The 27,051-nt window shown below is 42.3% G+C and overlaps 2 protein-coding genes across 15 annotated transcripts in view; one reads left to right on the top strand and one right to left on the bottom strand.

Annotated features, from left to right (window-relative positions):
• The window catches only part of LOC105472403 (mbt domain containing 1), an 89,405-nt gene extending 74,361 nt beyond the window's left edge, over positions 1–15,044 (bottom strand). For 6 of the 13 annotated variants that reach the window (XM_011725642.3, XM_071082948.1, XM_071082943.1 and 3 more), the window contains exon 1: positions 11,831–12,212. In XM_011725642.3, the coding sequence (XP_011723944.1) occupies positions 11,831–11,968 (138 nt within the window). In that variant the 5' untranslated portion in view covers positions 11,969–12,212. Of the gene's footprint in view, positions 1–10,852; positions 10,917–11,545; positions 11,776–11,830; positions 12,213–14,978 lie in introns of those variants that run through there. The other 7 variants (XM_011725649.3, XM_071082946.1, XM_011725647.3 and 4 more) reach the window with 4 other exon arrangements.
• The window catches only part of LOC105472402 (UTP18 small subunit processome component), a 36,816-nt gene continuing 21,981 nt past the window's right edge, over positions 12,217–27,051 (top strand). Inside the window, exons 1-5 of one of the 2 annotated variants that reach the window (XM_011725637.3) lie at positions 12,217–12,637; positions 15,265–15,377; positions 18,482–18,580; positions 20,778–20,845; positions 26,217–26,302. In XM_011725637.3, coding sequence (XP_011723939.1) covers positions 12,245–12,637; positions 15,265–15,377; positions 18,482–18,580; positions 20,778–20,845; positions 26,217–26,302 — 759 coding nt within the window. In that variant the 5' untranslated portion in view covers positions 12,217–12,244. Of the gene's footprint in view, positions 12,638–15,264; positions 15,378–18,481; positions 18,581–20,777; positions 20,846–26,213; positions 26,303–27,051 lie in introns of both variants that reach the window. The other variant, XM_011725636.3, reaches the window with a different exon arrangement.

Raw genomic sequence — 27,051 nt, 5'->3', positions numbered from 1 at the left:
GAGACTGAGGAGGGAGGATTACCTGAGGCGGGGAGGTCAAGGCTGCAGTGAGCTGTGACCATGCCACTGTACTCCAGCCTGGGAGACCGGGGGGGGGGGGGTGCGGGATGGAAACAGTATATTCTTGATTATTAGGGATATACTTGAAGATTTGCATTATATTATTTAGATCTTTTATATCCTTTTTTAATCTACTACATCTTGTGCTAAGTGTCAAAGTCCTCTGATTTTAGGCCAGGCGCGGTGGCTCAAGCCTGTAATCCCAGCACTTTGGGAGGCCGAGACTGGCGGATCACGAGGTCAGGAGATCGAGACCATCCTGGCTAACACGGTGAAACCCCGTCTCTACTAAAAAATACAAAAAACTAGCTGGGCGAGGCAGCGGGCGCCTGTAGTCCCAGCTACTCAGAAGGCTGAGGCAGGAGAATGGCGTGAACCCGGGAGGCGGAGCTTGCAGTGAGCTGAGATCCGGCCACTGCACTCCAGCCTGGGCGACAGAGTGAGACTCCGTCTCAAAAAAAAAAAAAAAAACAAAAAAACAAAGTCCTCTGATTTGAGTTTTTTATTTCTTCTTATACTTCATACAGATTTTGCTTTATACAGATTGTTGCTGTGTTATTTGGTACATATTTAACTGTTATTCTTTGTTGTGAATCATGGTTTCTAGCATTATAAACTGTTCTCTTTTGTCTGATTTAATGCTTTTTTTGGTTTGAATTCTACTTTGCTATCAGCATCGCCAGTCTTGGATTCTTGGGGTTTCTATTTGCCTGGTACATCTTTGTCCTGGCCTTTATGTTTGCTCTCAATTCTCCACATATTTTATCATTAGGGTGTGCATTATGTACTGTACACTTTTTTCCTATTCCATCATACTTTTCTTTGTCCCTTAAAAAATTTCTCTCAGTATTTTGGAAAGTCCTCCTAATATGCTTACCTTTATATTAATAGCTTTTATAGTATGTTGTATCTTTTTTCTTACCTAATCTTTTCTATTTGGTCTTTCAGTTTTAGATGGTAGCCTCTGACTCCCTCATATTATTTCAACTACAGTAATTAATCTTATTCTAGTTCTGAAAAGAACAGTTCTAGACAGGGTCTCATTCTGTTGCCCAGGCTGGAGTGCAGTTAGGCAAACACAGCTCTCTGCAGCCTTGACCTCCTGGGCTCAAATGAGACTCCTACTTCAGTCTCCTGAGTAGCTGGGATTACAGGCATGAACCACCACGCCTGGCTAAACTTTTTTTTTTTTTTTTTTTTGTAGAGACTGGGTCTCACTATGTTGCCCAGGCTGGTCTAGAACTCCTGGGCTCAAGTAATCTACCCACCTAAGCCTCCCAAAGTGCTGGGATTACAGGTGTGAGCCACCACACATGGCCTTAGTTTTTCCTTTTCTTTCCCTTTCCCATCCCCTTATATTTCAGTTGCATTCTTTCTGCTTTGTCAGAACGTATAACATTTATGTACTACTGTATTCTCTAGGTCCCCACTATTGGTTTTAATCTTAGTTCAAAAAGATATCTGAAATACTTATTGTCACAGTCTTTTTGTAGGAAATTTCCCAACTATCTCTTTTAGATGAAAGTCATCATTTTTGAGTGTCCTCAGAAGGGGTAAACAAGTAGAGTATTTCCTGAGTTCTTGCATATTAAAACTGTTGTTCTGCAGTCTTAATACCTGAACAACAGTTAGCTGGATATAAAATCCTTGGCTAGCAGTCACTTTCCTCATGCTGCTCTGCTGTCTTGCTTTGTTACGTTGCTTTTGAGAAATCTGACAATGGGCTAATTAATTCTCTTGCCTCTATGTCACGTCTTTGCCTGGAGACCCTGAGAATTCTTTGCATCTTTACAGTCATACAGCTTTACTAGGAAGTATCTTTAAGTGTGCCTTCTGGTATGAACTTCTGAGGTCTAGATTCAGATCTCTTTTCACTTCCAGAAAGTCTTCTTGGATTATAGTTTTAAATATTTAAGGACACCAATTATATACAGTAAACTTCGGATCCATCTCCCATTTCAACTTGGTCAATTTTGTCCTGTGGGAATGTTAAAACTTCATTACTGGTTATCATTTCATCTTCTATTTTTCTGTTTAATCTACTTTGTGTTCATTTCTTAATGCTTTTTGTTCCTTTCTGTTCCAAGTTTTATATTTGTTTCAGAATATTTCTTAATTTTATTTTTCAAATCTCTCAACATTGGTTTCAGGATGTTTAATTTCACTTGGAGCACTGTGTCAATTTTTTCCTGTTTTCTTTTTTTTTTTTTTTGAGACGGAGTCTCACTCTGTCGCCCAGGCTGGAGTGCAGTGGCTGGATCTCGGCTCGGCTCACTGCAAGCTCCGCCTCCCGGGTTCATGCCATTCTCCTGCCTCAGTCTCCCGAGTAGCTAGGACTACAGGCGCCCGCCACCTCGCCCAGCTAGTTTTTTTGTATTTTTTAGTAAAGATGGAATTTCACCGTGTTAGCCAGGATGGTCTTGATCTCCTGATCTCGTGATCCGCCCGTCTCGGCCTTCCAAAGTGCTGGGATTACAGGCTTGAGCCACTGTGCCCGGCCTTTTCCTGCTGTTTTTGATGGGGGTAGTTTTCATCAGTTGAAATGCTGATTCACATTTCCTGTTTGTTTTTTCTTATAGTTCTGCATGGATGTGGCCTGCTCTTTTCTATTTCTGTTCGTTTCATAGGCAGAGCTGCTAGTTCAAGAACACCCTCTTCTCTAAGTTCAGTTTTTTTCTTTTCCTGAAGAATTTTTTCTTCTTCCTCCTTCTTCACTGCCATGTCTCCAAGTCTTCATGTTTCCCTTATGAGGCAATGCTTATAATTTAAAGCTACCAATTCTGGTACTGCTATTGTTAAGCTCTTCTCTATACATAGAGCTGTGAACTATCAAACTCCAAACCTGTGATCAATGTTTTGGAACTTCTTTCGGATTTTCTCTTTCTGTTAGTGGATCTTTGTACCTTGTCTAAGGCTTTCATGCTCCCATACCTCTTTCAGTAAATTTGTCAAGTCTTCCCTCTCCCACTCTTAACACCCAGAGAAATGAGCATAAGGAGCAGTTGGAATTTGGTTTATTTCTCTACCTATAAGAATCGACAAATCTCTATAGGTAGAGAAATAAACTAAATTTATGAGTTGAACTCTTAAAACACATTTCGTCCTATAGGAGTTTATTTGTAAATTCTACAATAACCTAATATTGGACTTGCTCTGTTGTTCAGGATGGAGTGCAGTGGCATGATCTTGGCTTATGGTAACCTCTGTTTCCCAGGTTCAAGTGATTCTCATGCCTCACTCTCCTGAGAAGCTGGGATTACAGTGTGTGCCACAATACCTGGGTAATTTTTGTATTTTTGGTAGAGATGGGGTTTCGCCATGTTGTCCAGGCTGATCTCGAACTCCTAGCCTCAAGTGATTCGCCCCCTTCGGCCTCCCAAACTGCTGGGATTACAGGCATGAGCCACTGCACCCAGCCATGTTGGACTATTTTTGTTACTACTCTATTATGGTTATTATAATATTTGTAATATGCTTAGTATGTGTCAGGCACATTCAGCACTTAAATCTGTAGCAGCGTATTAAACCTTATAAGTGTTACTCCCATTTTACAGGAGGCAGTGGCCCAAATAGGCTAAGCAACTTGCCCAAGATCATATAACAACTATGAACACTAATAATATAAATCATGGGACTATCTTAAAACCTTTTAAATTTTAACCTTCTTTCTTTTTTCCCCCTCGAATACTGGTTCTGTCAGCTAGCCTCTGTAAGCATAGAAAACAAGCATCAAATAAGTATGTTTCAGGTAATGTGGCCTCTTGAACATTTTGCTCTTCAAAATAAAACTGAGGCCAGGTGTGGTGGCTCACACCTGTAATCCTAGCACTTTGGGAGACCAAGGTGGGTGGATCACTTGAAGTCAGGAGTTCCACACCAGCCTAGCCAATATGGTAAAACCCCGTCTCTACTAAAAAATACAAAAATCAGCCAGGCCTGGTGGTGGCACCTGTAGACCCAGCTACTAGGGAGGCTGAGGCAGGAGAATCACTTGACCCCGGGAGGCGAAGGTTGCAGAGAGCCAGGATCGCACCACTGTACTCCAGTCTGGGCGACAGAGTGAGACTCTGTCTCAAAAAAAAAAAAAACACCCCCAAAAAACTGCAAATCATATTAGATGACTATTTAAGGTCTTGCATATAGGAAGATGGGATGACTGTAGGTATGTAAACCTTGCTTTATATTTGGGTTATGCTAACTCCCTGTCTACTATAAAATCACTAATGTCTAAAATTAATACACTAAATAAATAAGCCTAAACTTTAGAATTAGAGAGATAGATACTACATGAAAAAGCTAAAAGAATGAAAGTAGTTATCTCATCAGAGCTGAACTGGACAAGGAACCATTTTTTTGGAATACTTTTAGCATTGTTTAATTATTGTACTATGAAGTGCATGTATTACTTTGATAAAAATAAAAGCTAATTTGTATGAAGTATATAGTACATTAAAAAATTAAGTTGCTATATATTTAGAGATTGATGATATCTGATATCAGTAAATATATGTGGGAAAACCAGTGCTCATATACACTTGGTAGGAAGGTAAACTTATACTATCTTTCTGGAAGGCAATTTGACATTACACATGAAAATTTAAGATGGCTATGCGTTTTGACAAGGTAATTCCATTTTTAGGAATCTGTCCTTCAGAAATACTCATATATAATACATACAAGGACATAAGAATATGTAGAAAGATGTTTGCTAATGTAATAATGAAAAACTGGAGACAATCTTACAATCAGCAGGGGAATGATGAGCAACAGGTAAAATACTGAGTGGAAAAAATAAATCACCATATATAGTATAATAAAATATATCACAGTATGACTCACTTTTTATTCAAAGGAACAATATACACTGGCATATACATAGATCAATATATGTATGTTTGTTTTTATGTGCCCTAAGAAAGACCTTAGGAGCAGTTAAACTTTTAACAGTGTGGGAGCAGAATGGGAAGATGAATCTAACTTTTCAAAAAATTTTTTTAAACATTATAGGTGCACTTCTATAATAAAAAATAAAACAAAAGGTTTGTATAGTGACAAAATTAAAGAAGAGATCACAAATCACGACATAACTTCACTGTCCTACTGTAATTGTCACCTAGATAAACCATCGTCCCTATGAAATCTACAAGGGAATTAAAAGGCATAGTCATTAACTTTTTTTTTTTTTTTTTGAGACGGGGTCTCGCTCTGTTGCCCAGGCTGGAGTGCAGTGGCGCGATCTCGGCTCACTGCAACTCCACCTCCCGGGTTTTACGCCATTCTCCTGCCTCAGCCTCCCGAGTAGCTGGGACTACAGGCGCCCGCCACCTCGCCCGGCTAGGTTTTTGTATTTTTTAGTAGAGACGGGGTTTCACCGTGTTAGCCAGGATGGTCTCGATCTCCTGACCTCGTGATCCGCCCATCTCGGCCTCCCAAAGTGCCGGGATTACAGGCTTGAGCCACCGTGCCCGGCCCATAGTCATTAACTTATTGGTATAATCAAACAAAAGTTACAACAAAACTAAACATCTCTGGGAGAAATGACAGAAAACACTTGAAATCTTAAATGCAGATGTCAATAAATATGCAGCCAAGTAATATTAATAACAGTATAATTTCAATATGAATAAACTCATCAGATATGAATAAACTCATCAGAAGTCAACCAATTCTTCATTATCCAAACCCACTGGGAGCAGTGGCTCAAACAACTTTCCAAGTTTTATATTTAGCTATGGAACAAGTATTTTCTAGAAACTTATATTTGAATATTGTATGCATGAGATCACAAAGTACAAAACAGAAATTACTACATACTCTGTGATGACTGAACTTGGTAGGAGCTCAACAGCTATTTAACTCATGCAGGCCTCTTTTTCATTCTATTATAGTATGAGGATGAAAGCACATTCTGGTATAGTGATAAAACTCATCAGTGTAAAGAGAAATGCCTTCCTTCTTTCTAAGCTTACTGTTATGACGAACACAAATGGTAAGGATTTGGGATTACTGGGTTTTTATTTCCCACAAATTCAATGTGCAAGCAAGAATAAATTCACGTCAATGATACAATCAAGAGGAAACCGAAACCAGTAATATTCTGAATAACCCACCTAAAGAAATGGAAAAGTACCCAGGAGAATGACAGGAGAGGACAATATTCTACATAGCAATATTTAAGATTTAAAGCAACAGTGAGAAAAGGAACTCATTCTTTGATGTACAAGAAATACACATTTCTACCTCTTTGGGTTCAACTTCTAGTCCTATCACTGTTATGACTTTGGATGTAGCAATTACTTGGGTCTCAGTTTCCCTCTCTTCTAAGTAAGAAAAACATCACTTACCACACAGGAAGGATGTATGATAAAATAAAAAAATTCACATGAATAGACTTTCAGTTCTCCTGAAGAAAGCTATGAATCCTTAAGTACGAATCTGGAAAGCTAATTAAAAGTAAGATGACCATATCAAAATAAAGTCTGAAACAAGCAGTAGCCTAGAGGTTCCCTGAGATCATTATCAGCTATCAATTCTACCCCAAATAATAGAATTCATACTGAAGTTGGGTCTATAGGGCAAATGTGGTCTGAACGATCAAACAAGATCATTTATTAGTATGTTAACATAGAGACGCGCCAGGCGCGGTGGCTCACACCTGTAATCCCAACACTTTGGGAGGCTGAGGTGAGCAGATCATGAGGTCAGGAGTTTGAGACCAGCCTGGCCAATATGGTGAAAACCTGCCTCTATTAAAAATACAAAAATGAACTGGGTGTGGTGGCACTCGCCAGTAGTCCCAGTTACTCGGGAGGCTGAGGCAAAAGAATGGCTTGAACCGGGAGGCGGAGGTTGCAGTGAGCCGAGATCATGCCACTGCACTCCAGCCTGGGCGATAGAGCAAGACTCCATCTCAAAAAAAAAAAAAAAAAAAAAAAGTGAGAAAATAAATTAAACAGCTTAGCTTATTCAATGTCATATTGATTTGATATAACCTAAAAACACTTGATCTGAAATAACAACATTCTCTTGGTGTTTACCTTTAAAAAATATATTTGGAACTGGTTGCTCAGAAGATATATAACCACTGAACAACAAAGTTGGGTTAAACACATACATATACACAAGGGGGCTACTTCTCTGGTGTATAAAATAACCTCTAGCAAATTTGAAAGCTTAGAAGTCTTAAAGTAATACATGATGATAAACTTTTTTTTTTTTTTTTTTTTTTTGAGATGGAGTCTCATTCTGTCGCCCAGGCTGGAGTCCAGTGGCACAATCATGGCTCACTTCAACCTCGGTCTCCCACCAGACTCAAGCAATCCTCCCACCTCTGCCACCGAGTAGCTGAGACTACAGGTGTGTGCCACCACACCTAATTTTTGTTATTTTTTTTGTAGAGACAGGGTTTCACCATGTTGCCCAGGCTGATCTTGAACTCCTGGGCTCAAGCAATCTGTCCACCCTTGGCTCCCAAAGTGTTGGGATTACAGGCGTTTGAGCCACTACACCTGGCTAATATTAACCAATATTTATTGAATGATATATACAAATCATTATGCTTAGCACCAGAAATACAAAGAAGTATTGGACTTAACATTCCCGTCCTACAATTAAACTGCAAATGGTGGCCAAATAATTGGGCCACAACGTTGAACAAACTAATGAGTATTGCATACAATCAGTTTTAACAGACTAGTAGTAGGAATTAAACACAGTGAAAAAGGAAAAAAAAGGAAAGCCTGGGAACACATCTTAACATTTTATCTTATGACTTGTCTCATCTTTTATAGCAGCTTGCATTTTTTTAAACAGCGGGCATAACATCTGAGTGGAGGTTTATAGAAACTACAGGAGGAAGGGCTGATGTTCACCCCGTATTTCAGATGAGGAAAGTGAAGCTTTCAAAGAGGTTACGCAACTTTCCTAAAATTGCAGTTCAGAGAGCTACCTTGCCGACTTTGTCCAGAGCTCACTTCTATTGCACTATATTCTAAATTATCAGTGCTAAAGTGAGAACTCGAAGGGACCTCAGAAATCTCCTAATGGAGTGTTTCCCTAACCAATCTGATAAACTTTCTGGGATATACGTTAAAAACCCATTCCCAGGACCCACTGCATATCTACTAAATAAGTTAAATGAGAGAAGTTTTATATTTTAACAAGAGTCTCCAAGAAGTAATTCTAATGATTAGTTATGCTTAGAAAACACTGTACTATGTCTGTATGTCCAGTATGCCACACATTTGGCTACTTAAATTTACATTCATTAAAAGAGCAAAATTAAAAACTGAGTTCTTCAATTTTTAGTTCCACCAGTTACATTTCAAGTGCTCAACAGCCACATGTGGCTAGTAACTACCGTAACTGGAGAGCAAAGATTTAGGAAATATCCATCCTGCAGAAATTTCTATTGGATTATGCTGATACTACACCAACCCTTCAACTGCCATGAGAAAACAGAGGCACAGGATCTTGTCCAACAAGGGCCATAGAGCTCATCAGTGGTAGAATTGTGACATTAACCTCACTGCCAGCACCCTTCCTACTGTATCACTTCATCCTATCTTATACTCAGGGTTTGTTCAAATAGGAATTATTTCCCTTTTCACCTTTTATCATGGGTTCCAGCAAAGCAAGAAGAGAAATTCTAAATTTGCGGGTAAAAAAAATCTTTAAGACAAGGTTTATTAAAAAATAATGATTAAATCTATCTGCAATTTTTGCATAAATTCAAAAGTCATCTTGGACAGTTAAGAATACTGTGGTGTTAGGAGACACATCTTAGCTTGTTTTAACTATTGTAAGTCCTTTCTCTTTTATTGTCCTGATGGTTTTATTCTCTTTCTTGAATTTTGAAACCCTCAGACTAATGATACATAAGTGTGAAAGGTTATATCTTATTTAGCAAACATTTTAAAGATGAAAAGCTGAGAAACAAAGAGCAACCCAAAGAATGTCACTTGTCTGTCTAATTTTCGAATGTGGTTACTCAGACTACTGAGCACTCTTGGCTTTTAGTAATTCAGTGCTTTAGTATTTATACTAATATGTTTTCACTTTTAAACTATATTTTCCTTTGACCACTGTTATGTTTGAAAACAATTTAAAGTGTTTCAATTTTCAACATAATTTGAGGGACTAAAAGAAGCACTAAAACATCTAGAAAGGTTTAGATAATAAGGTCAACATATAATCAGCTTTAAAGAATATGGCAGTGTCTTAAAAATAAAACCAGTTGTTCCTGTCTAGTATGTTTAGAATGCAAATGTCTCCAAAGTCAGTCAACTTAAGTCATGACAGTTCACGTTTAAAGTACGCAGGAAAACAACCTGGAACTCCTTATTAACTAAAATGTTAAAAATACTATTATTACAGCTCTATTGATTCTTTTTTCACAAGCTGAATTCTAGTGAGTAGATTTAGAGGAAATATTTTATGTCAAACGTTACAGAAAGTTAGAAATTGGATGGTTAAAAAACATGACGCAACAACATAAGGCACTATGAACAAATACTTATTCAAGACAGATGTTACCATAATTTGCAAGGTACTTACAAGCATTCAGTATGGGGTTCTAGATAGAAGCTACTTGTTATTCAGAGAAGGAGGTGATGCAAAAAAAAAAAAAAAAAAAAAAAAAAAAAAAAAAAAAAGCACAGCTATTTTCTTTCTAAACACTCTTTGGTGTTGAGGTAAACAAACGAAAAATAAAATAACCGTCTAAGTACACAAGAGCAAAGCAATAGTCTCTAAGTTATAAAAGGAGGAAAGAAAAATTGAGTCTAACCTTTTAAATAGGAGACTGGGGCTTAAGGTGAAATTTATTTGCTGGCTTTTAAATCAGATGCATTATTTCTACATTATATCTGTTATGTCTTGACCCCCCACTTCACCATATTAGGGAGAAACAGGCACATCCAAGACTCTTAGGCCAATAAAACTACTTTTGGAGGCAGCACAGCTCACCAAATGAAGGAGAATGTTAAAGAAACACCCAGTGACAATAGTTTCAACTGACCTATCTCAACCAGCCAGGGATAAGTACTGGTGTATGCTAGTATAAGGAGAATTAAAAATATTGTAAACTCTAAACAAGTATTAAAATGGTCCATAAATTTCAAATCTCATAAAAGATAGTTACTTAAAAAAAAAAAAAAAAAGGAGTAAAAGCATTTGGAAGAGGGACCCCTGGAGGAAAGACTAGCTCCCGAGGAACACAGGTCAAATGGGTGGGGGCGGTAATCATCTAATCATCCCTCTATCAGGTGATGCTTCAGTACCATCCCTAACAGTTTTAGACATCCTTAGGAGAAGTGATTTAGGTAATCCGCAAATGTGTTTTGCGATACAAGAACAACGGAGATGACGCTGAAATTTCTGACCTCAAAAAGATGCACTCGTGAGAGAAAACAGGCATGAAATTCCCATATTGTAATTATTTAGCTTCCTGTAGAAAAAACACCTTCAGGCATGTAAGGCAGCACATTTGACACTGACCCAGCAAAGTTTTCGGCTGGCCCTCACTATCTCTCAACCCCCCTTTCCTCCACTTCCCTGCTGTTCTTTCCTGGCACACAAAATATAGGCCAATGAGCAGTGGGTGGGTGAGGAGGATGTGAGAGAAAATTTGAGAAGTAAAAAAAGGAGCAACTTAACCAGGACATGAATGAGAGACTGAAGGGTCTAACAAGGGTAGGCAGACAACAATTAGAACTACTGAAAAATGGGCTTTCCAGGGCAGTAGTGAGCGCTCAGTGCTTTTAGGGGTTTAAGCAGGGGTCAGACTACCTACCACTTGTCAGAGAGGCTGCAGAGGGGACGGCTGCTTTAGATGACCTCTAATGTCTCTTCCGACTCTGAAATGTTAGGATTCTTATTTCACAAAGGAGAACGCAATGGTCATAGAAGCCCACCGACTTGAAACCCTTTTAAATACGCAGCCTTGGAGGCTGCTTCCCAAACACCACTCCCACCTCTCCCGCACGTGCCCACCCCGCCCCCTTTGAATATTTCCACCTCCACGTGCAAACCGCCTCGCGGCACTGGCCCCAAGGCGGACAGACTCCTACCCCTGCAAAGCACCAAAACTATGCTCCCCCTCCCCGCGAAGAAGAGAGGACTACTCCACTCTCCCACCCTGGGTGGCTAAAAAAGGAAAAGTCTCGGATCCAGCCTTTCCCCCCTAGCCAGAGCAGGGGGCGGGGGCAGGACGCAGAGAAAAACTTTCTTCTCGAATTTTTCTTCTAGAGGGTGGAGGAGATGGAGAGAACCCCAACGAGTCCAGGGCTGACGGGGTGGGGGGAGGGGAACCCCTGAATCGTTTAACGGCTGGAAGGGGGAGGGGGGGCTCCGGAGATTGAGGGGGCGTGGGATGGAGAAGCAGGCCAGGGAGCAGGGTCAGGGAGCTGCGGGATTCCTGGGGTCGGGGAGCTGCAGGCGTCCCCCCCACCTGGCACACAAAGCGGCTGCCGCGCTCGGCTCTCACCAGATCCTTTGTGTTTTCCATCAGGGCCTCATGGGTAGGGGTTGTCCGTGCTCCCCGAGCCCGCGGCGCCCCCTCCCCGGGCTGGGGGCAGGTGCCTCTCCCCAGGACTGCGGCGACTACAGGGGGCCCCCGGCTGGGCCCAGACCGGTGGCGGCTGCGGCAGCCCCCGGATTTCCCCCCTTTAACTCGGGTGGCCCCAGGATATCAACAACATTAGCATAGCCCTCCCTCCCCAGCGCGCCTGCGCCGTGACCCGCGCCCCGATTGGCCCACTTCCCTACATACCCTCCTCACTCGCTTCCAGCGTGGGACCCTCTGCAGGCTCCGTACTCCAAGGACCGTACCAAGACGAGAGGTGGAAAGCGCATTGGAGCTTGTGTTAAATCCACTGGTTAAAGTCAACAGGAAAAGCAGAAGTTTCATTCAGCTGTCCGAGTGTATACTCGGGCTTTCTTGCGCTCCTTTCAATATGTTGCAGCTGGGAAGTTGTGTTGGAAAAATTTTCCACTCCAGTCACGCCGCTTCCCCCTACACCCGGAAGATTGGCCCTCCCGGAGGAACTCCCACACGGGGCGGGGCTGGGTAGGGGAGTGAGAGTTACGTAGAGGGAGGGAGTGCTGGTCACGTGGCAAGAGGCTGCGCAGGCTCTTTCCGGCCCCAGGGGCTTCGGCGGCGGCGGCCAGGGAGGTGCCTGGGCGCATGCGCAGCGAGGTTCCACGTGAGCGCCTGCGTTTCTCCTCAAACCTAACGATGCCGCCGGAACGGAGGAGACGAATGAAACTGGACCGGAGAACCGGAGCGAAGCCGAAACGGAAGCCCGGAACGAGGCCGGACTGGAAAGCCGGAGCAGGGCCAGGCCGGCCTCCCCAAAAGCCTGCCCCTTCATCCCAGCGGAAACCGCCGGCCCGGCCGAGCGCTGCGGCCGCTGCGATTGCAGTCGCGGCGGCGGAGGAGGAGAGACGGCTCCGGCAGCGGAACCGCCTGACGCTGGAGGAGGACAAACCGGCCGTGGAGCGGTGCTTGGAGGAGCTGGTCTTCGGCGATGTCGAGAACGACGAGGACGCTCTGCTGCGGCGTCTGCGGGGCCCGCGGGTGAGGGAGGCCGCGGCGCGCGGGCTGGGCGCGCTCGGGCGGGGCGCGCGGTGGGCGGTGAAGCTCTGGGGGGCGGAGCCTGGGCGACCTGCGGCGGCGGGGAGCGCTCAGGTGGGAGGGAGCCTGAGAACGCGGGCGCCGAGGGTCGCAGCTGCGGGTCCCTCGCCTCCCTGCTCCAGACTGAAAGTGTCTGGAGGGCGGGGACCGCGCCTTTCTCCGCCCCCGGAGGCGCCGCTGCTCGGGTATCTGCTTTGCGAACTGTGGTAGTGAGCATCTTTCGCCGCTGCTGGGCTCCGCTAGCCTCTCCCCAAAGAATGTGGTCTTTTGATCACCTGCCTCAGTTCCTTGTGATCTAGGAATTCCATTTCGTTGATGGAATCAATTCGTGGGCACGGGCCTGGGCATCTGCGTTGTAACTATCTCCCCATGTGACTGTGAGACCCACAGGGTTTTGGGAATGATCGTGAATTTCGTTCATTTAGCAAATATTGGGGAACCTGTTGGTTGCCAGATACCCTCTCTGGCAATGGCAAACCCTGCGTGATTCATCATACTTTTTGCACACATTTTGCTATCCATTTAATTCTATACCAGGCTTTTTTTGAGAGAGTCCCAGACATTGTTCTAGGCACTGGAGGAGACACAGCAATGGACAAAACTGACAAAAATCCCTGCCTCTTGGAGCTTGTATGCTAGTGGCAGAGACAAGATAGATGAGATAAACCGGTAAACTTCAGGTTTGTTGGTGACAAGTGCTGAAGAGAAAAAAGGACATACGGTAAAGGGAGATGAGCGTGTCTAGAGGAGGCCTGTGAAATTTTAGATAGGGGGCGGAGGAAAGCGCACCGAAAATGACCCAGTCCATGTTTCTTACACAAATGCTGACCCATCTAATGTCAGCTGCTTACCAGAGCCTCCTTCGGGTGCTTGTGGGAGAAGTGGCAGCAATCTATTTGGGAAGTACAGAACTGCTACTGGAAACTGAACTTTGTGACAGTTTTGTCGTCTGGAAAAGGAAGAGTGTACTGAGGTGGGAGCTGTTGGGTTTGAAGTCTGTTTATTAGACTGGTAGTAGAGCAAGTAGAAACCACTTGGACATTTCTGTCCTGTGGTTTTAGGAAGCTCAAACTCACTTCAAGGGGTATTCTATGGTTTAGGTTTTTTTTTTTTTTTTTTTTTGAGACGGAGTCTCGCTCTGTCGCCCAGGCTGGAGTGCAGTGGCCAGATCTCAGCTCACTGCAAGCTCCGCTTCCCGGGTTAACGCCATTCTCCTGCCTCAGCCTCCCGAGTAGCTGGGACTATAGGCGCCTGCCACCTCGCCCGGCTAGTTTTTTGTATTTTTTTAGTAGAGACGGGGTTTCACCGTGTTAGCCAGGATGGTCTGGATCTCCTGACCTCGTGATCCGCCCGTCTCGGCCTCCCAAAGTTTTTTTTTCTTTTTTTGAGACGGAGTCGCGCCCTGTTGCCCAGGCTGGAGTGCAGTGGCCCCATCTCGGCTCACTGCAACCTCCGCCTCCCAGGTTCGAGCAGTTCTCCTGCCTCCCAAGTAGCTGGGATTACAGGTGTGTGCCACCACGCCTGGCTAATTTTTTTTTTTTTTTTTTGGTATCTTTAGTAGAGACAGGGTTTCACCATGTTGGCCAGGCTGGTCTCAAACTCCTGACCTCATGATCTGCCCGCCTCGGCCTCCCAAAGTGCTGGGACTACAAGTGTGAGCCACTGCGCCTGGCCTAGATTTAGATTTCATAGTATAAACTTTATGGTATACATTTATAATATTAGAATTTAGATTTGATGGTATAAATGTATTTATTATTTTCTTATTTAGAGATACAGTCTCACCCTGTTACCCAGATTGGAGTGCAGCGACACCTATTAGTCTTCCAGTTCCCTTTTGCTAATAGTAACTGGTTGCTCTTCCTATTGGTCACAGATAAGTTACACCTGCACAATTCTCCGAGTACTTTAAGCTCAGAAGGCAGCTTCATCCTCCTAGGCTCAGGTGATCCTCCTGTCTCTGCCTCCCAAGTAGCTAGCTGGGGCCACAGGTGCACACCACCACACCAAGCTAATTAAAAAAATTTTTTTGTAGAGACGAGGTCTCCCTATGTTCCCCAGGCTGGACTCGAACTCCTGGGTCCAAGCAGTCCTCCCACCTTGACCTCTGAAAGTGTTGGGATTACAGGCATGAGGTACTGCACTCTGCTGGTATAAAGTTTCTTAAGGAGGTAGGGGGTCAAAAACAGGTTAGGAAAATGGAGATATCTTTGACTCTAGTTTGCCTCCGGTCCTGTAATTTCTGTAGTTCTGACATTTCTCCTCGTTTCATCTGCAGACTCACCTTTTGTTCTTGTCTTGCTTGGTGTTTTCCTTTCTGCGTGTTGAGTGTTGACTTTTTCTCCTCGGCTGTTCCATCTTGCCTCACCTGTCCAGCTGGTGGTGCCATTCTCTGGTTTCTCCATTTTCTGCCTTTGCCTCCAGCATTTGCAGTGGTAGCATTCTGTCCCATTATTTCATCGGCGAGTGGTAGAGAAAACATTCTGTGAACCATTTGGGTATAAGGCCTATGTGTCTGCAGTCATGGAATAGGAAAATCTCAGTGCTTGAGGGTGTTTTGTCTGCTGTAGGTTCAAGGACATGAAGACTCGGGTGACTCAGAAGTGGAGAATGAAGCAAAAGGTAATTTTCCACCTCAAAAGAAGCCAGTTTGGGTGGATGAAGATGATGAAGATGAGGAAATGTAAGTTGCCTGACTTTTCTTCTGAATCCCTCTGGACATTTAAAAAAGTTATTTTGCAGATTTAAAAATCATTCTTTTTACCAATTTGTGATTAAGGGAAGATTTGAAAAATACTTGAAAATATAGAAAAGATCTTCCATGGTTCCTAATCCCACCACCGAGCGAGAACTGCTGTTAGCATGTTGTCATACTTCTGTCTCAGTCTCCTCTTTGCTGTATACGATAGCTAAGAGAATACAGTGTTCGAAGTCAGGTCTCAATTTGCCTCCTCATTTGGCCAGTTTCTAATTGACCATGGGCAGTTTGGAACCTACATTTTTTCCTTTGTGAAATGGGCACAGTGATAGTAACTACATCAGAAGTTTGTTGGGATTAAATGAAATAGTACATGTAGAACTTCTAGCACAGTGCCTGAAACTGAGTAAAGGCTAAAAAGAAGGTAGCTCACACCATAGGAACTGTCATAGATGAGAATGTACTGTATTCTTGATATAACATTTTGCTTTTTTCTACATAAAGTTTCTACATAAAGTTGTTTGTAAGCATTTCTCCCTACTTAAAAAAAAAATAGACATTTTAAAATGGCTCTGTTGTAGTCCATTATGTGAACTAACCATAATTTACATGGCTGTTGTTGGGTAGATTTTCTTTTTACCTTTTTTTAAAAAATTACTTTTTTTGAGACTTTTTTTGAGTCTTGCTGTTTCACCTAGGCTGGAGTGCAGTGATGCAATCTTCGCTTACTGCAACCTCTGCCTGCCAGATTCAAGTGATTCTCCTGCCTCAGCCTCCCGAGTAGCTGGGACTACAGGTGTGTGCCACCATGCCTGGCTAATTTTTGTATTGTTAGTAGAGACGGAGTTTTGCTGTGTTGGCCAGGCTGGTCTTGAGCTCCTGACCTCGGGTATGCACCCGTCTCTGCCTCCCAAAGTGCTGGGATTACAGGCATGAACTGCTGTGCCCAGCCTTACTTTTCCCTTTAATGCAAATTATCTCAGCATTAATGTTTATGTTTACCTCTTTATGAAGAAACCTTTATTTTCTAATTTGTTGCCTTGGGAAAGATTCTTTGAGGTAGAATTACTTGATCAAAGAGCACAGTTATTTTTAAGGCTCATGTTAAGTACTGCCAGACTGCATGCTTTGAGGTTCTGCCAGTTTGCGTTCCCATTGAAAGGTGTCAGTTTCAGTTCATTCCTTTTTTTTTTTTTCCGAGAGAGAGTCTTGCTCTGTTACCCAGGCTGGAGTGCAGTGGCGCGATCTCGGCTCACTGCAAGCTCCGTCTCCTGGGTTCATGCCATTCTCCTGCCTCGCCTCCCCAGTAGCTGGGACTACAGGTGCCCGCCACCACACCTGGCTAATTTTTTATATTTTTGGTAGAGACGGGGTTTCACCGTGTTAGCCAGGATGGTCTTGATCTCCTGACCTCGTGATCCGCCCATCTTGGCCTCCCAGAGTGCTGGGATTACAAGCGTGAGCCACCGCGCCCGGCCTCAGTCCATTCTTAGATGCAATGGTTTATTTGTTTTTTTTCAGACTTTGTCAGTTTGGTCGTGGGTAGTATCTCTACCCAATTTGTTTTGGGAAAACGTTTCTGTGTTTAGTCATTGTCATTTTTTTTTTTTTTTCGAGACTCTAATCCTTTCATCCAGGCTGGAGTTCAGTGGCGCGATCTTGGCTCACTGCAACCTCCACCTAACAGGTTCAAGCGATTCTCCTGCTTCAGCCTCCCAGGTAGCTGGGACGACAGGAACATGCCACCATGCTCAGCTAATTTTTGTATTTTTAGTAGAGACAGGGTTTTACCATGTTGGCCACACTGGTCTTGAACTGTTGACCTCAAGTGACCTGCTTGCCTCGGCCTCCTAAAGTGCTGGGGTTACAAACATGAGCCACCATGCCTGGCCTCATTTCTTATAAATATTCTTTATTATGTCTTTGTCTGTTGGATACTTTTTAAATAATCTTGGTATGTTAGTTCCTGACATATTGAGAATTTCAAACCTTTATATATTAGATTTATTGTAGGTTTTCCCCAGCTTTCTGTGCATAGAAGTTTTAAATTTTTATGTAGTCAAATCTGTGAATCTTTTCCTTCATTATTTTTACTGCTGTTTTTAATAGTAAGTCGTTCTTTATCAGAGAGAGACAAATGTTTGCCTGTATTTTTACTTCATAGTATTTCAAAGTTTGCTCTTTTTTTTTTTTGAGACTGAGTTTCGCTCTTCTTGCCTGGGCTAGAGTACAGTGGCATGATCTTGGCTCACTGCAACCTCTGCTTCCCAGGTTCAGGCGATTCACCTGCCTCAGCCTCCCGAGTCGATGGGATTATAGGCTCCTGCCACCACGCTGGACTAATTTTGTATTTTTAGTAGAGACGGGATTCCACCACGTTGGCCAGGCTGGACCTTCAGTGATGCGCCCATTTCTGACTCCCAAAGTGCTGGGATTGCAGGCATGAGCCAGTATGCCTGACTTTTGTTTTTTGTTTTGTTTTGTTTTGTTTTTTGAGACAGTCTCACTTTTTTGCCCAGGCTGGAGTGCAGTGGCACAATCTGAGCTCATTTCAACCTCCGCCTCCCGGGTTCAAGTGGTTCTTCTGCCTCGGCCTCCTGAGTAGCTGGGATTACAGGTGTGTGCCACCAAGTCCAGCCAATTTCTGTATTTTTAGTAGAGGTGGGTTTCACCATGTTGGCCAGGATGGTCTCGATCTCTTGACCTCGTGATCTGCCCGCCTCAGCCTCCCAAAGTGCTGGGATTACAGGAGTGAGCCACCACACCGGGCCTAAGGTTTGCTCTTTATATATTTAACTCTTCGATTTACCTGGGATTTATTTTGGATAATTTCATAAACTTTGTGTAGATAAGTCATGATGAATTTTCTCAAATACTAGCTCCCCAAAGTGTAAACCAGATGATCTGAAATATTGGAGACTACTTTTTTGTTTTAGGAAGAACAGAGAAGATGCATTTGAAATGTTCACATCTTAAAAACCTTGACTTACATCGTTTCATTAAACATTTTTCTCCAGGTGCTAAAAGCAGCAGCTATTTATATTAACTGTTTAAAAGTTATTTAAAAATATGCTGTTCTGGTTTTGTAGGGTTGACATGATGAACAATCGGTTTCGGAAAGATATGATGAAAAATGCTAGCGAAAGTAAACTTTCGAAAGACAACCTTAAAAAGAGACTTAAAGAAGAGTAAGTGTCTTTTTTCGTATGATTTACCAAGAGGTGTGTATAACCAATGCCCAGTCATTAACTGTAACTGCTTCTTGTGTAGTTTTCCATTTTGAAACAGAGGATTACTATTGCGGGCAGTGACTGAATTTCTGTAGTTTTAGAGGAGAGGGGACAAAGCACAAACACAAAGAAAATTTGGAAAAAAATTATAATCTTACCACTCAAATATAATCAGTGATGATATTGCTTACTTGCTTGTTCATTTGCATGTGGTTAATCATAATTTTATAATATGAACATTTTCAAAAATTTAAATGGCTGCCACCTGGGTTCAATGGTTTTTAACATTTTGTTATATTTGCTATATATATTTGGGGGATGTGTGTGCTTTCCCAATGTATTTGAGAGTAAGGTACAGATAATGGGACACTTAACCTATAAATTTATCAATGTGCATCTCCTAAGATTAAGGATGTTTTTCTTCATATTCACAATACCATTGTCATACCTAAAATAAATAGTTTATGGCTAGTCCATGTTAGTTTCTCCAATTGTTGTAAGGTGCATACATTTTATTTGGATTTTATGTCCCTTAAATTTATTTATTTTTTTTTGAGGTAGGGTCTCACTCTGTCACCCAGGCTGAAATGGAGTGGTGCTGTCATGGCTCATTGTAACCTCTACCTCCTGGGCTCCCCATAGCTGGGACTACAGGCCTTTACCACCTTAATTTTTAAAATTTTTTTGTAGAAACGGGGTTGCACTCCATTGCTCAGGCTGGTCTTGAGCTCCTGGGCTCAAGAAATCCTCCCACCTCAGCCTCCTGAGTAGCTGGGACTACAGGTGCATGCCACCATGCCCAGGTAATTTTTGTATTTTTTTGTAGAGATGAGGTTTTTTGCCATGTTGCCCAGGCTGGCCTTGAACTGGGCTCAAGCAGTCTGCCCTTCTTGGCTTCCCAAAGTGCTGGGAATACAGACGTGTACTACTGTGCTCAGCCATTACCTATCTTTTAAGTGTTCAGACCTGTTGTAGAATATCCCACATTCTGAAATTTTAAGATTCCTTTTTTTTATTGAGGTGAAATTCACATAACAGTGTTAGCCATTTTAAAGTGTAAATTTGGTGGCATTTAGTATATTTAGAATGTTGTGCCACCACCTCTTCAGTGTAGTTCTAAAACATTTCTTTTGGTTTTTTTTTTTTTTTTCGTTCTAAAACATTTTTATCACCTCGAAAGAAAACTCTCCATTAATTAGTCACTTCGCATTTCCTCTTCCCTCAATCTGATTATTTTTTCTTTGTGTTGTTTAACTTGTTCTGTCATCTGTAATTCCTCTTAAGTTGGGCTTAAAGTCTTGGTTAGAATTCAATGACATATTTTGGTGAGGAGTATCTTAAGATGATGTGTACCGTACACTGCCCCTGAAAGTCCAATTGTGTCAGTTTCTTTCAAGTCTGATCTTTTTCTCAGCTTTGTGCCAGGGTTTTATAAACGCTGTTAGGGGAAATTTCGTGGTGGTGATGGGGTTCATCTTGCTTATTTCCCTTCCCTGAGGGATCATAGTCCTATGCTGTCATCCAGTTTCCGAAAAAAGTTGTTTCATATGTTTTGTCCAGGTTTCTAGTTGTTTATGGCTAGTGGGCTTAGCTTAATGAGCTAGTCTGTACTTCTGCATCAAAAAATTAAAACAACTCTTTGCCCTCTTCCAGGTACCAGTTCTTAAGAACACAGCTATCATGCTTCTATTAAAGCTTACTTTTGCCAGAGTGAAGTACTTGTTTTATTCAGATGATATATAATGAGGTTTTGTATATTCTTACCAATCTGGTCAATTTCTTTCAGACGTGTTCTAGTGTGTAGTCTATGTACTGTGGCATAAACCACAGAGACTTCTTTACATAGTCCTGATATCCAGGGTGTGTTGATATGAACAAATAAGACAACCATGTAACTAGATGAAAATAATTAACAAAAAATATGTATCCAGGACTAGTTTAAGTGGGCAGAGGTTCATGGAAGTTTCCAATATAGGCAAGTTGGGACTGTTCTGTGTGAGTAAAGATAACTTCTGTTCTTAAAGATAGTTAACTTCTTTGAAAGAGAGTCCATACATATTCTCAAGGGTGATCCAACCTATATGCTTTAAATGTGTCAAGCTTTATGGACATGTAGTGGTTGCCGTAAATTTACTTTTCAAATATCTTTGCTTAGATTCCAACATGCCATGGGAGGAGTACCTGCCTGGGCAGAGACTACTAAGCGGACAACATCTTCAGATGGTGAGCGTTGATATCTCTGTTTAAATTAGTACGTAAGTCCCCGTTCCTGTTTGTTATTATTTGAGCTTTCTTATGAGGCTCATTAAAACCTGGTATTTCTTGCCTGGCTGGGTAGCTCACGCCTGTAATCCCAGTGCTTTGGGAGCCCAAGCTGGGTGGATTGCTTGAGTCCAGGAGTTCAAGACCAGACCGGGTGACATGGCGAAATCCCGCCTCTACAAAAAATACAAAAATTAGCCAGGCGTGGTGGTGTGTTCCTGTAGTCCCAGCTACTTGGGAGGCTGAGGTGGGAGGATGGCTTGAGCCAGGGAAGACTAGGTGCAGTAACCTGTGATAGTGCCAATGTACTCCAGCCTCAGTGACAGAGTGAGACCCTGTCTCAAAAAACAAAAACCAAAAAACAAAATCTGTTTTTTGACTGTAGGTTTTAAATTTAACTTGTACCATGGCTATTTTCTGCTTTTTCGATCTTTTGAGTTTAGCTGTTATAAATATGGATGGCTTAGCTGAAATCTGGTTTGTGTGCTTGGAGTTACACATTTTCGACTTGGAATTAACCTTTGAAATCCTGAGAGTCCAGAGTGTATCCTCTCACATCATGTAGGAGCTCCTTCCTTAGCATCCTTGATGTCCGTTGAGCTTCAGTTTATGACCACCACCTCTGTCCCCTTTCTCCCTAGCCTGTTAGTCCGCATGGTATGTAAATACAGGGAGCCCATACAAAGAGCCAGTGTTTTATGTAATTCTATTAGAAAAGACAGTCTGTTATTAAGTAGAAATTGACCGTGTTTGTTTCTAGTCATTTGCTTTCAGAGGTTGAAGGAATCTTAGTGATGTGGCCTGACTTTATCCACTGCAGTAATCTTTTCTACATTATCCTCTGCTTAAATATATCTAGTAATGTACTCTGTGTGTGTGTGTGTGTGTGTGTGTGTGTGTGTATATGTTGGAATCTCACTCTATCACCCAGGGCTGGAATGCAGTGGGGCAATCTCAGCTCACTACAACCTCCACCTCCCGGGTTCCAGAGATCGTTTTGTCTGAGTAGCTGGGGTTACAGGTGTATGCCATTACACCTGGCTAATTTTTTTATTTTTAGTAGAATCGGGGTTTCACTGTGTTGGCCAGGCTGGTCTTGAACTCTTGACCTTCCAGAGTGTTGGGATTACAGGCATGAGCCACTGTGCTTGGCCTAAATACTGTACTTTTTACTAAACTGTTTCTTCTCCTTCTTCCCTTTTCTTGAAGAACTGTTAGACAGTTTTTCCTATTTTGAAATTTATTTCCCAACAACTCTCTACTTCTACGGTTTGAAACATATGGATTATCTTCTTTTTCTCTTATTTGGGAAGCCTCTTTCCATGTTTGTTTTTTAATACGTTAAATATCCCTCGTTATTTTGACTATTTTTTTGTTGGCATACTTCTAGACCCTAGATCACCAGTTTGTCCTCCTGTATGAAACAATTTTATTGTCCATTTCAGAATGCTGCATTTATAGAACCCCACAACATTTTAGAGTCCTGTAATTTTAGATATGGTTATGCTAGCTGTTGAAACAAAATCCCACAGATCCCAGTGGCATAATCCAATTGAAGTTGATATTTTCAGCACATAAAATTGGGGTAGTAGGAAGGTGATGGTTTACTTTAGGGACCCAAGTTTATAGAAATTCTGTCATCTTTAGGTTGGTTCTTCCATAGTTGCCTGAGATGTTGACATCCACTTGGCTTATAGGAGGAGAAAGAAGGGATTTTTATTGGCCTTTCCTGGAAATGGTACAGGATCCTTTTTTTTTTGTTTTTTTTTGAGACGGAGTCTTGCTCTGTCGCCTAGGCTGGAGTGCAGTGGCCAGATCTCAGCTCACTGCAAGCTCCGCCTCCCGGGTTTATGCCATTCTCCTGCCTCAGCCTCCTGAGTAGCTGGGACTGCAGGCGCCTGCCACCTCGCCCGGCTAGTTTTTTGTATATTTTAGTAGAGACGGGGTTTCACCGTATTAGCCAGGATGGTCTGGATCTCCTGACCTCGTGATCCGCCCGTCTCGGCCTCCCAAAGTCCTGGGATTACAGGCTTGAGCCACTGCGCCCGGCTGGTACAGGATACTTTTGCCTACATTTTGTTGGCTGGAACTCAGTCATAAGGCCACACTAACTGAGAGGATCCTAGGAAGTGTAGTTTGGCTTTGTACACAGGAGAAAAAGGAAGTGGATTAAGTCAGCAATTAGTCAGTCTACTACAGTCTGGGATATGCTTGTCTAATACATTCATTTTGTACATCAGAGAGGTTCAAAGAGATAGTGACTTGAAGGTATACTTATTGTTGACAGAATAGTGACTAGCACTCAGCTTCACAATTATCTCCAGTGTGTAATTTTTATCTGTACATATTTACTGAGTTTCTTTGTAAGAAAATTCTCGCTTTTGAACATAACCACACTTCCAAAAATCAATGGCAATTCATTAATATTATGAGTTGTTTTATTGTGTTGCTCCTTGTTTATCCCCTCCCCCCATCATTTTAGCTTGCTTTGTATTTTGCTTAGACTTCATAGTACTTTTGAACTGGCTTGATGTCTTCTGTAAGTTTTGGAAATTCTCACTTGTCTTCAAGTATTGTTTCTGTTCCAGTCTTCCTTTCTGGATTATTAGTAATATGTATATTAAATATTTTCAACCTATTCTGTGTGGTTTGGTGTTTTTTTTTTTTTTTTTTTTTGGAGACAGGGTCTCACTCTGTTGCCCAGTCTGGAGTGCAGTGATGTGATCTTGGCTCACTGTAGTCTCGACCTCATGGGTTAAGCAATTCTCCCACCTCAGCCTCTGGAGTAGCTAGGACTACAGGCATATGCCACCATGCCCAGCTAATTAAAAAAAATTTTTTTTTTGTAGTGACAGGATCTTATTATGTTGCCCATGTTGGCATTCAGTGTGTTTTTTATCCTTTTTCTTTCTGTACTTCTGTCTGGGTATATTTTTCTGATTCGTTTTCTAGACCACAAATTCTCTCTACAGCTAATTTGGTAAACTGTTAAAAACCTATATTGGAGGCTTAATTTAATTTATTATTATTTTTTGAGGCAATCTTGCTCTGTCTTGTAGGCCGGAGTGCAGTGGCGCTACCTTGGCTCACCACAACCTCTGCCTCTTGAGTTCAAGTGATTCTCCTGCTTCAGCCACCCAAGTAGCTGGGATTACAGGTGTGCACTACCGCGCCCAGCTAATTTTTGTATTTTTAGTAGACAACGAGGTTTCACCGTTTTGGCCAGGCTAGTCTTGAACCCCTGACCTCAAGTGATCCACTTGTCTCGGCCTCCCAAAGTACTGGGATTATAGTTATGAGCCACCATGCCCGGCCTGTTGGGGGCTTAATTTTAATTACTGTATTTTTCAGTTGTAGAATTTCTTTTTAAAATATTCTAGATTTCTGGCTCAATTTTTTTGTTTGTTTGTTTTGTTTTGTTTTTTGAGACGGAGTCTCGCTCTGTCGCCCAGGCTGGAGTGCAGTGGTGCGATCTCGGCTCACTGCAAGCTCCGCCTCCCGGGTTTACGCCATTCTCCTGCCTCAGCCTCCTGAGTAGCTGGGACTACAGGCGCCCGCCACCGCGCCCGGCTAATTTTTTGTATTTTTAGTAGAGACGGGGTTTCACCGTGGTCTCGATCTCCTGACCTTGTGATCCGCCCGCCTCGGCCTCCCAAAGTGCTGGGATTACAGGCGTGAGCCACCGCGCCCGGCCTTCTGGCTCAATTTTGAGTCTTGTTTTTCATTTTTAACTACATTAAATATAGTTTTTGTTTTTGTTTTGAGACAAAGTCTTATTCTGTCACCTAGGCTGGAGTGCAGTGACAGTCTCAGGTCAGTGCAACCTCTGCCTCCCGGGTTCAAGCCATTCTCCTGCTTCAGCCTCCCGAGTAGCTAGGATTACAGGCACAAGCCATCATGCCCGGTTAATTTTTGTATTTTTAGTAGAGACGGGGTTTCTCCATGTTGGCCAGGTTGGTCTTGGACTCCTGACCTCAGGTGATCCACTTGCCTCAGCCTCCCAAAGTACTGGGATTACAGATGTGAGCCACCGCGCCTGGCCTAAACATAGTATTTTTAAGGTTTGTATCTGATAATTCCGTTGTCTAGATCCCTGTGGGGATTGTCTAGTTTTCCTTTTGGTTTTTAGTCAAGTTATCTTGTCAGTATTTGTCTGGTTGTATTTCATTGAGTGATGAACATTTCATATGAAAAATAATGTCGATTAATTAGATCTAGAATGATGGTTTATATGTTTACTTCTAGGTAGCTAGCTTGGCAGGGGACACTAGCAATCCCAGAACGTTTTATTTTAATGAGGAATTATGAAGCAGAGTTTCAGTTTTTGGAAGATATTCTTATAATTCTTTGATTTCACCTTTAATCCTAGTGGTAGCCCTTTGTGGCCTCAATCCAAAACCTGGTGGCTTACCAGACCCTGTCAAGAAGCTTGGAGCTAGTTTTTTCCTTCTTAGCTTCGCAAGTGTTTTAAGTTTGCTCAGCTCCTTAGCTGTCTCCACGGGAATCATCAGTCATCTCCAGGGGAAAAGCAGCCCTATTAGCTCTTTTTGAAGTTCTGATACATAGATTGCTGACTGATCAGTCAGCTAAAAGTTCTGGTTCTTATTCATGTGAGTTGTTTTTTTTTGTTTGTTTGTTTTTTGTTTTTTGTTTTTTTTGAGGCGGAATCTCGCTCTGTCGCCCAGGCTGGAGCGCAGTGGCGCGATCTCGGCTCACTGCAAGCTCCGCCTCCCAGGTTCCCGCCATTCTCCTGCCTCAGCCTCCCGAGTAGCTGGGACTACAGGTGCCGCCACCACGCCCGGCTAATTTTTTTGTATTTTTAGTGGAGACGGGGTTTCATTGTGTTAGCCAGGATGGTCTCGATCTCCTGACCTCGTGATCCGCCCGTCTCGGCCTCCCAAAGTGCTGGGATTACAGGCTTGAGCCACCGCGCCCAGCCATGTGAGTTGTTAAGCTAGATCAGTAGCCAACCTATTGCCAATTTTGCCGTGATTATGAGTTGCTCTTTTTAAATGAAATGCTGGCTTTAAACTTTTATTTCACTTTATCTTGTTTTAGTAACCATCTGTGTATGTGTTAGTCTTTCATTCTAGAGTTAAATTTTGATTTTAACTATGGATGTTAAGCTTTGTGTCATCTTTTTCTTCCCTTTAAATGGTTTTTTTTTTTTCCTGTTTTGTTTTTGCCAATTGCAACTTTAAAAAAAGCAATTGAAGTTGGGAGGCTGGAAAGGGAGTTGATGTTGAAAATATATTCATAGAAGTTTTGGGTAGGTAGAGGGGCAGCTCCTTGATTCTAAAGATCAGCCTTCTGGGTTTGTTTGACTTAGATGAAAGTGAAGAGGATGAAGATGATTTGTTGCAAAGGACTGGGAATTTCATATCCACATCAACTTCTCTTCCAAGAGGAATCTTGAAGGTGAGAGTCAGTGAAGTTGGGGGACCCTATCCGACTACTTACCTCTGCAATGTAATCTGCTTCCCAGTAACAGATTCCTATTATCTCTGGGGTTAAATATGTTTGCTGTCATTTTGCCCTGGTAAATACTTATGTTATTGTTTTTTTGTTTTTGTTTTTGTTTTTCCTTTTGCAAAAATGTTCTAGAGGTATTACGTTCCTATTGCTTGAGCTCAGGAGTTTGAAGCTACAGTGAGCTGTGATGGAACCACCGTACTTTAGTCCGGGTGAAAGCGAGACCCTGTTTCTAAATAAATAAATAAATAAATAAACAAATTTTCCAATAATTCTAGGAATCCTATTTGGTTTATCTTCATTTTCATTGGCATCAACCTAGTCCATACTGCTGTCATCTCTTATCTGGCATATTGCAGTAGCTTTGTGACTGGGCTCTCTACTTCCACTTTACCTCTTTTTAAATCATTCTTCGTATGGCAGCCAGAGGGATCTTTTAAAAATAAAACATCAGATCATGTCACTTTTCATTGCTTTTTGAAAACTTCTGAATTCCTTATCGTATTCTACACTGCCCTTTACAATCTGGCTTTTGCTTGGATCCTTAGCCTCATCTCAGACCTGTTTCCCATGATTTCCCACTTGAGTCACACAAGCCTTTTTCTGTTTCTTGGACATGCTGCTAGGTCCTTTCTTGCCAGTGAACCTTTGCTCTTGCTCTTTTGTTCTGCCTGTCTTGTCTTCAGGCAGTCCTA

The sequence above is a fragment of the Macaca nemestrina genome, chromosome 17 (genome assembly GCF_043159975.1).
Source record: "Macaca nemestrina isolate mMacNem1 chromosome 17, mMacNem.hap1, whole genome shotgun sequence".
NCBI classification, from domain to species: Eukaryota; Metazoa; Chordata; class Mammalia; order Primates; family Cercopithecidae; genus Macaca; species Macaca nemestrina.
Note: the sequence above shows the minus strand (reverse complement) of the source record. Positions and strands in the feature narration are given on the sequence as shown.